The following is a 10,614-nucleotide window of genomic DNA, read 5'->3' as shown; positions in this document are numbered from 1 at the left end:
GTGCCATGTCATCTGCTGGTGTCGGTCCACTCTGTTTCCTGAGATCCAGGGTCAACGCAGCCGTCTACCAGCAAGTTTTAGAGCACTTCATGCTTCCTGCTGCTGACCTGCTCTATGGAGAAGGAGATTTCAAGTTCCAACAGGACTTGGCGCCTGCACACAGCGCAAAATCCAACCGTGCCTGGTTTACGGACCATGGTATTTCTGTTCTAAATTGGCCCGCCAACTCCCCTGACCTTAGCCCCATAGAAAATCTGTGGGGTATTGTGAAAAGGAAGATGCAGAATGCCAGACCCAAAAACGCAGAAGAGTTGAAGGCCACTATCAGAGCAACCTGGGCTCTCATAACACCTGAGCAGTGCCAGAAACTCATCGACTCCATGCCACGCCGCATTAACGCAGTAATTGAGGCAAAAGGAGCTCCAACCAAGTATTGAGTATTGTACATGCTCATATTTTTCATTTTCATACTTTTCAGTTGGCCAACATTTCTAAAAATCCCTTTTTTGTATTAGCCTTAAGTAATATTCTAATTTTGTGACACACGGAATTTTGGATTTTCATTTGTTGCCACTTCAAATCATCAAAATTAAATGAAATAAACATTTGAATGCATCAGTCTGTGTGCAATGAATAAATATAATGTACAAGTTACACCTTTTGAATGCAATTACTGAAATAAATCAAGTTTTTCAAAATATTCTAATTTACTGGCTTTTACCTGTATAAGTTATTAAACGATCTCTCCATGCTTGATGGAAAAACCTCAAGTTTAGTCGCACCCCATTTGCGTTCCAGCTTTTACATTATAGTTTCAGAGCTCTGGTTTCTTCTGTGAACCAGAGGGTACGCCTTTTAGGGGCCTTTTTTTAGTTTTTAATGAGGTTATCGATAGAGCCCATATAACTTGGAAATGGTGCCAATACTGAGGGTCGTAGGCCGGCAAAAGTCGTAGTTGTGGCAGCATTAATGTGGCGGCTGCTAAAGCATTGGTTATTAGTAGTTTGTTGACAATGAGTAAGAACTGCGAATTTTATAAGATAGTAATCGGACATTACTTTAGAGGTGGTAACACCCTGGACAACGACTAGATGTGTGGGTTCATTTATTATTTGTGTAAGACCACAGCTATCAGTTATAGTCTGGAGCGCCACGCACGGCGGGTCTGACGGGATATCCATACGGATATTAAAATCCCCACTATAATAATATCATCTGCGTGCGTCAGTAGATCAGCAACAAACTCAGAAAATTCACTGATAAAGTTCAAATAGGGTCCATATAACAAAGTAAAAAGAAATAATTAAACTGCTTAAGCCTAAATCTTTAATTTAAAACACAATTATGATCAAATTAAACCAAGCAAATCAAATGAAAAGTTTTAAACATGAAGACTTTACAACTTTATTTCGACACATCTCTCAATAATTATCGTATTCTCCGGACTATAGAGCGCACCGGTATATTAGCCACACCCACAACATTTTAGGGAAAAGTTTTTTATTTTTCCAAAATTATCCGCACCGGACTACTATAAGGCACAGACATATACATGGTGAAACGAGTTATTTACATAGAAATATTCTGTAAATGTTTATTTACATTTCTAAACAATCTGTGTAACACGGCAGTAAAAAGGATGATCAAACAAAAAACAAAACAGAAGTCATCGTCATGGACCCACTAGCTGCAGAAGCTAGCTCTCCAATCAGCTCAAGACGGTGACATTTTGATGAATTTACTGAGAATTTATGAAACTAATACAATACATAAAGAATGCCATTGTAAGGTAATAATACTAACAAAGACACTCGTAAACGTGTTGTCATATTAGCTAATGCTAACAACGCTAGCTTTATTACATTGCGATAGCACGTGTATGCATGAAAACACTTCTAGAGACATCACACATGGGACGGTTTAGTAAATATGAAGTTTTAGTCACCTGCAGTGAGCAAACTCATCCAAAAGGTGGCGACATAGCACAAACAATATAAAACAATGAAAAAAACCTTGTCATTGCATTTGCTTTTTTATTTTTATTTTTTAACTTTTTTAATATGGCTATAAGCAAAAATAAAAAAATTCCATACATTAGCCGCACAGTCTTGTAAGCCGCAGGGTACAAAGTGTAGAAAAAAATAAAGGGTTATGGTCTGTAATTTATCATAGAGAATTACCTTATGAAAAGAAGAAAAAAGAAAAAACACCATAAGGCTTTGTTGAAAAATATCAAGATGTTATTTATTGTTGTGTTTATCATAAAATATAGGAATACTTTAACCTTATACACCAGGGGTCACCAACCTTTTTGAAACCAAGAGCTACTTTTTGGGTACTGATTAATGCGAAGGGCTACCAGTTTGATACACACTTAAATAAATTGCCAGAAATAGCCAATTTGCTCAATTTACCTTTAACTCTATGTTATTATTAATAATAATTGATATTTATCTTTGTGGAAACACTGATCATCTTAATGATGTCTCACAATAAATATATATAGAAACAGATAAATATCAATATGCAACACTTTTTATTATATTTTCTCTAAGTGCACATTTTTCAAATTGAACATTTTCAAATGATCACTTCTAAGACAGTCTTGTGAAATCACAATATCCCATTTTAACTAGCTAGCCACTAACATTTTTTAACAAATCATGAATTACTTTGCACCGTGTTTGTACAAATAATAACTTATATAAAATACAAAAGTCAACTCTCAAATTTTTAAATAAATCATGTCACACTTTGAACTGGACACCAAATCTGTTATCTGTTTCTTTGTCAGTTAGTGAAGACCAAAAGTCTTTAAAATATTTTCTTGGATTTTCAAATTCTATTTGAGTTTTGTCTCTCTTAGAATTAAAAATGTCGAGCAGAGCGAGACCAGCCTGCTAGTAAATAAATAAAATGAAAAAAATAGAGGCAACTCACTAGTAAGTGCTGCTATTTGAGCTATTTTTAGAACAGGCCAGCGGGCTACTCATCTGGTCCTTACGGGCTACCTGGTGCCCGCGGGCACCGCGTTGGTGACCCGTTATACACCTTGCTTAGATTCACATCTTCCTTAGACTGAATCGTAAACGGAAATGTGTGAATAAAATATATATTTGTGTTTGTTAGGCAGCAGGCGACTTCCTGGTGTATGGAGGATGACTAACAGACTGGGTGTGCTAAACGATTATGAAGGGTGGGAAAAATGAGTGACTTTTGCAAAGGGTTCAAAGTAAGGCTGTTCTGATCAGGAATTTTATGTTGCCGATTCAGATACCGATCACCTATGGGTGAGATTGACCGATACCAAAAGTTCTGCATTTGTGATTTGCATAAAAAAGGTATTAGCCAGCAAAGGCAATCACATGCATTTTCGAGAATATCATCCAGTACAGATTTGTGGCCAGTTGATCGGCACAATTCAAAGTACTACCAAATGATTGATTTGTGTTACCGCAACCCTTTTTGGCAGATTTCTGGTTGCTATATGTTCAAAGTCGAGCAAATAGTCCACTATTTCTCTGAAAGGGAGCGATATAGTCCGCTACTGTATGTCTCTGAACAAGGTGCCCACCTGCATGTGTTACGGGTGGAAACACTGGTGCTGCCATAAGTCCCATCGGTCCTGGAAGCTGTAGAGACAGCGAAGGCACTGGTGTGGCTGTGGGTGATGAGGTTGGAGTTCTGGCTTTCCCGCATATGTGACACAGGTGGTGCTTCTCGCCTGGCACACAAACACAACACGAAGGATGTGAGGACACAAGAATGACAAAAATCCAAGCAGATGAATATGGATTATGGTCATGGTAATCATAGATGATATTAATAACTAAAATAACTAGAACATGCAATTTCGGAAAACATTGCGTGTGAATTCTGTCATGTCCGAGTCAAACTGAAATGCTAACTTCTGCAAAATTAGCTAAAAAAAAGTTAGCATGCTATTTTTTTAACTGCAACATTATCTAATCATGCAACAAAATAATTGTATTATCATACTGTTACGTCTTCGACGCATGGCTGCGATTGTAGTGTTCCTTCCAAGGCAGAAAACAAGCAGGAGCGGCGTGCAGCTAAGATTTAAGGGTTTTAATTACTTTAAGGCAGGATCAAAAATACAAACTGAGGATACTAGCAAGCATGGAGCTAAAAAACACAAAATGTCACCAAGGGTGAAAAAACAAGGAATGCTAGTATGTATAAACTTACTACATGCAGCAAGGAGAAAAAACAGGAGAACGTAAATGTTGCCTATAGCAAACATTGACCCAGCAACTACTGCTGGGTGACAGGAAACTATAAAGGGGAGTGATTAACCAAAACACCTGGTGGGAACACTAATTGCAAAACTAAGATAGGTGAGGAGAATCGGTGCTCATGGAAACCAACAGTAAACAGGGAAAGAGGGTGCACCCAGGAAACAGACTAAAACAGAAACATTACCAACATAAATCCTGCCATGATCCGGGTAACGGATCATGACACATACAATCCGAATATTTTTGTTGGAATAAAAATATTTAAATATCTGCCTGACTTATGATGACTTATATGTCAAATTATAGTGTCAAATTCTACTGTAAAAATTAATTTTACCGTAAATGATTTTAGGGTCAAATTCTGGCAACTGAGCTGCCACTTTTTCACCGTAAAAACAACGTTGGTACAGTTTTTCCATTTACAGTAATAGACTATAAAAACAGCAACTGTGGTAAAAAAAAAACTGGCGCCCATTTGCATGAATTTTATCGTACTGTTTCAGTCGTACTGTTTTTCCATTCCATTTACAGTAACATGCTGGAAAAAAAAATCACCGCAAATTTTATGGTAAAATTCTAAACAGTAAAATCTCATTTTTTGAACAGCGTCTGTAAAAACATGTAATCAAATGCTAGGGCAGGGGTTGGCAACCCAAAATGTTGAAAGAGCCATATTGGACCAAAAATACAAAAACAAATCTGTCTGGAGCCGCAAAAAATTAAAAGCCATATTACATACAGATAGTGTGTCATGAGATATAAATTGAATTAAGAGGACTTAAAGGAAACTAAATGAGCTCAAATATAGCTACAAATGAGGCATAATGATGCAATATGTACATATAGCTAGCCTAAATAGCATGTTAGCATCGATTAGCTTGCAGTCATGCAGTGACCAAATATGTCTGATTAGCACTCCACACAAGTCAATAACATCAACAAAACTCACCTTTCATGCACAACGTTAAAAGTTTTGTGGACAAAATGAGACAGAAAAAGAAGTGGCATAAAACACGTCCTAGAAAGTCGGAGAAAGTTATACATGTAAACAAACTAGGGTGAGTTCAAGGACCGCCAAAATTAGTAGGACACAACGGCGCTCGCCAAATACTCGAATCAGTGAAGCATGTTTAATATAAACAATGTGCTTTGTAACAATTAGGGAGGCTTGTGTCATGTTTGTCCGCCTACAGAAACCATATTAAAACAAAAAATAGATTTTTTCCCCCTCATCTTTTTCCATTTTTCATAAATTTTTTAAAAAGCTCCAGAGAGCCACTAGGGCTCTAGAGCCGCGGGTTGCCGACCCCTGTGCTAGGGCAACCATGAGGTAAATCCTTATACATGTATATATTATTCATGGTTACAAGCGGCCCTCAGTGAAAACGAGTTTGACACGCCAGATTTAGGTTTATCTAGACATGTTGGGAGATATAGGATCCCATCTTCAAAATGTCAATCAGTAAATCAGTTTTAAAAAGCTGGTTTGAACCACATCTGGGCAATAATTAGTGTTGTAGTGCTTGTAAATATATGGGTGTGCATGTATTTGAGTATGGGGCGGTGAAGTTGGGTTTAGGGTGGGGCCCTATAGGAGTCTTGTGTATAATAATAATAATAATAATAGTTTATTATTCTTCGGTCAATGGTCAACAAAATAAACAAACAGTTGTACATTCATAGATTGAAAATGAAAATATTGCAGACCGAAAGGGTTTAGGCTGAAGTTGAACACTTATTGCGCCTAACCCTATAAACAATGTCAAGTACAAGATGAACTTCCGAAAAATATGAAATGTCTTTTGTACAACATATTATAAATACACATTATACACGACATAAACACATTTCAATTATATACACAGTAAAGGCATGTGAAATATCCTAGTACACGTGTTAAACCTTTGTACCAATTTATATACTATATACAAACAATTATACTTCCATTATTATTTACATCCCACATTTAGTATTTTAATTAACATTGATCATAGTATTAACTACTGTGTTGATTCAAGAGTGATATATTTTTTCAAGACATTGGTCTTAAAGTGTTTTGTTGTGTGTTGTGTGGGGGCCGGAATGTGGCTCTTCATCCCAGGTGGTGACGTACACTAGTAAACCTTGGTCTGAAAAACATCCAACTGTGGTTTTGCTAAATTGATGTGTCTCAGCCTTATGCGCTATTTGTAATTCATGCAGAGCAAAAAGAAAAGTAAAAGTAAGATTGCTAGGGAGTGTAGGATAAATAAAAGTGCCGGGAAAACCCCTTGATGAACTGGATGGACAGGCAGAGAAGAAGGAAACAATATAAAAGCAGAAGGGGAGCTGCTGGAACACTGCAGAAGGCTGACTGGCTGGAAGACACGCTGAACACCAACAAGACACCATCAAACACAGGTGAGTGGATGGGAAAACATCTATACCTATACTTATCTGTTCACTCATATCTACAATAATTCCTCTCAGTGTAGAATGCCATCCATGGTTGCCATTTATTAGGATATGAAAGGATAGACTTGATTTATCCTACAATGGGGAAATGTGTTGTTTGCGGCGCAGATTTCACATACAGCAACAAAAGTAAAGAGTAATAAAAAAATAATACAAAATAACACCACTCTGCACATATACACATATTCAGTTTAGATTATTATTTCTTCGTTCAGTGGTCAACACAATTTCACACTAAACGATTCATATAAATGAACAAATGATAAAACAAAAACATTCTCTTAACATCCATATTGCACACCGAGCGAAAGTTTTGCACACCAAAAAAAAAAAAAAAGATCACAGGAAGTACATAAGTGTGTTGTAAATTATTATTACAATTATTTATGTATTTTATTTTTTATTTCTTAATTAAATTTTTTAACTAAAATTATTATAATTTTTTAACTAAAATTATTATTATTGTTGGTTTATTTAAATGGTATAGTATTGTTTATTTGTTGACATTTAATCAATCAATCAAAGTTTATTTATATACACAAGCCACAACAACGATTTAAACATATTAGGCTTGGACTAATATATTTACTGTACAGTACTAATATATTATTGAGAGGTGCTTATTTATTTAGCGTTGTTTTTATTGAAAATTATAAATAGAATACCTCTTATAGACATTTCAATAACATTTTACACATATGCACATGCATTTAACCATTACTACTATTTCAATAACATTTTACACATATGTACATGCATTTAACCATTACTACTATTTCATCTAATATATTGAAATAGGACAAATAATTATTTTAGCCTAATGCTAACGGGTAAGCTATTTGGGGGTAAATAAAAATGTTGCAAGTTTTTCTCCTGTTTAACTGATATGCAAATGTAATCATTATATTGACTTTTAATGGTTTCTTCTATTTTCTATTTTATTGATGACAGTTTTAAACTCTACTAAAGGTGGACAGAGACTCGTACAAGACTACAAAGGACAATGTGTAAGAGCTGCTTTTTTAACAGTGAAGGATGCATCCATTTTAGTGACAAATAGTCTAATGAAGACATTTGATTGGTTTTTTTTGGGGTTTTTTAGCTTACGGGGACATCATGAGAGCTGACACAACTGGTGCGGGACCAGAAACATCTCGGCAAGACAACTTGAGTGTCACAGGTAATTAATAATAACATCCACTTGCTACCTGTGGACTGTGAATGCACCTGTGTGCTATCACTGCCACCCACATGCTTCTGTGTTGTGTCTCTTTAAAGGTGTGCCGGCGTCTCACGCCATGGCACAAACAGATCTGTCCAGAATGAACCAGTACAAGTCCATCATTACCCAAGTGGGAAATGAAAAGGGAATTGCTCCTGCTCTCATTGCTGGCATCGTCTCCAGAGAATCCAGGGCTGGGAATACACTGAACAATGGCTGGGGTGACGGTGGCAACGGCTGGGGCCTCATGCAGGTTGGTATAAATATATATTTTTTAATAGAATGAGGTAGTGGTGTGGCTCAATATGTAAGGACTTGGGGATTAAAAACCTTTTAAGAACCGCAGCCTCAGACCATGATGCTACAACCATGTTTGTAATCACTGGGCTGGTTTTAATGAAAGATTTTCATAGTCAAATCTGATTCCTTAGATTTTGCCCATTGTCGACGATCAGAAAAAACAATGGCGTTAAAAAAAATAAAAATAAAATAAAAAATAAACAGGTCGGGATATGCAGTAGTGTATACTGACTGGTCACTAGAGGTCAGTCACGTCCCATGGACGTGCCCCAGCTTTTACTGTACGTGAGTATTTCCAAGTTCCAAAGGTACTTGTAAAATAAATACAGTCTTACATTAAAGTAAATAAAACAAAGATCAAATTTGTGACTTTTTGGTGAGGTCATCGAGTCTGGCGCAGCACCAAGAGGACATCAAACTTGACTAAACTGTAGTGTGCCGACGAGCCTTAAGCACATCCCTTTGTAAAAAACTCCTCCCAACACTATTAGTACCGTATTTTCCGCACTATAAGGCGCACCGGATTATAAGGCGCACCTTCAATGAATGGCATATTTAAAAACTTTGTTCATATATAAAGCGCACCTGATTATAAGGCGCATAGAATAGACGCTACAGTAAAGGCTGGGGTTACGTTGTGCATTCATCATATGGAGCTGCGCTAAAGAGAATGTCAACAAAACAGACAGATAGGTCAGTCAAACTTTATTAATAGATTACAAACCAGCGTTCTGACAACTCCGTTCACTCCCATAATGAATAAACAGCTGTTTTATTAATTCCCCCGAGGTAAAGTCAGTGACGTAGTATTTCGTTTACCTTTTAACAACAGCAATGTATAACATTAGTGCAACATTTATATCACGTAGTGGAGGGGAACTTTTCCTCCATTCAATAAACACGTACAAAACAGTCTGATACTTATACGGTAAGTCAAAAGTTAGTGCAATTACAATATAGTAACACTCGAAATAGTGCAGAGCAATAACAATATATCAATAACTCAACGTTGCTCAAACGTTAATGTCACACAACACAACACACAAAATAAACATGTAAAGCTCACTTTATTAAGTTATTCCTCATCCACGAATCCCTCGAATTCTTCTTCTTCAGTGTCCGAATTAAACAGTTGGGCGAATACGGCATCCAACATGCCCGCTGCTGCTCTATTCCCGTGTTCTACTGCGTGACTGATCGCCTTGAGTTTAAACTCTGCGTCGTAAGCGTGTCTCTTAATAGGAGCCATTTTGGGGTCTTTACATAAACACACAAATGGAAATGAAACGGCACGCCTCGCGCAGTCATATATCCCAGCATGCACCGCGCAAATAAATAAAGTCGGCGGATGGTTACCGTAGTTGCGAGACCTGTTGTGGCCCAATATTGGTCCATATACATGGCGCAACGGATTATAAGGCACACTGTCAGCTTTTGAGAAAATTTGAGGTTTTTAGGTGCGCCTTATAGTGCGGAAAATACGGTAAATTATTGTGTGCAGACAAATATATTTGACATAAGAAATGTGGGAGGCCAAAACACGTCGAATGATTTTAGAGACGTGACATCACACCAGGAAGCAGCACCCGCTCTGAGAAAGGCTGAACTAACAGCCTAAACTAAAATGTATCTGTTACTCTCTGATAACTATTTTGCTACACGCAATAATATTTTACTAATATTTCATCATAAATCAATGATTGAGTGACTAAAATTTAAAGAAAACATGATGATGAACGTAATCAATTCATCCTTCCAACACACCTGCTGTATGCGGAGGCATCCTCAAGTATAAACTTGCTTTCTTCCCAGTATCAGACGATTCGACTCTGAATCCTCCCAATCAGCCCTTGTAATCACGACACAATTGGTACTCACTTGTGTCACCAGCTACTTAGGGTGCATTTGCTAGGGGTGCTGGGGAAAAAATCGATAAACAATCTTATTAATTATCAAATCTCTGAATACATTAAAGAGATGGTTTGACAAAAACAGACTATTCTTAAACCTCAGTAAAACTAAAATAAGGCTATTTGGTAACAGTAGAAAAAAAATACAAATAGACAGAATAGACATTGAAAGCGTAAATGAAATCTAATTTGTAGGTATAAAGATTGATGATAAAATGAACTGGAAATGTCTTAAAAAATATGCAACATAAAGTGTCAAAAATTACATCTATTATGATTAAAGCAAAATTCTGTACTGCTCGATATCTGAGTTCTTGTGCAGAAATAACTACAAAAGTATGCTTCAGTCATGAACCGTGTTACAAAAAAGATCAGTTAGAATAATACATAATGTTGGATATAGAAAACACTCAAAACACTTTCATTAGATCGAAATTATTGAAATTCAACGATGTAGTGAATTTGCAAA

General features: G+C 36.6%; 2 protein-coding genes across 2 annotated transcripts in view; one reads left to right on the top strand and one right to left on the bottom strand.

Moving 5' to 3' along the window:
- Positions 1-1,283: 1,283 nt before the first annotated feature.
- LOC133621682 (uncharacterized) overlaps positions 1,284-10,614 on the bottom strand; it is a 50,033-nt gene continuing 40,702 nt past the window's right edge. Inside the window, exon 9 of the mRNA XM_061983940.2 lies at positions 1,284-3,724. The gene's annotated coding sequence lies outside the window, so the exon portion shown is untranslated. The remainder of the gene's footprint in view (positions 3,725-10,614) is intronic.
- The window catches only part of LOC133621680 (lysozyme g-like), a 5,829-nt gene continuing 1,775 nt past the window's right edge, over positions 6,561-10,614 (top strand). Inside the window, exons 1-4 of the mRNA XM_061983936.1 lie at positions 6,561-6,659; positions 7,665-7,720; positions 7,816-7,893; positions 7,992-8,188. Coding sequence (XP_061839920.1) covers positions 7,717-7,720; positions 7,816-7,893; positions 7,992-8,188 — 279 coding nt within the window. The 5' untranslated portion in view covers positions 6,561-6,659; positions 7,665-7,716. The remainder of the gene's footprint in view (positions 6,660-7,664; positions 7,721-7,815; positions 7,894-7,991; positions 8,189-10,614) is intronic.

Source organism: Nerophis lumbriciformis, linkage group LG25 (genome assembly GCF_033978685.3).
Source record: "Nerophis lumbriciformis linkage group LG25, RoL_Nlum_v2.1, whole genome shotgun sequence".
Lineage (NCBI taxonomy): Eukaryota > Metazoa > Chordata > Actinopteri > Syngnathiformes > Syngnathidae > Nerophis > Nerophis lumbriciformis.
Note: the sequence above shows the minus strand (reverse complement) of the source record. Positions and strands in the feature narration are given on the sequence as shown.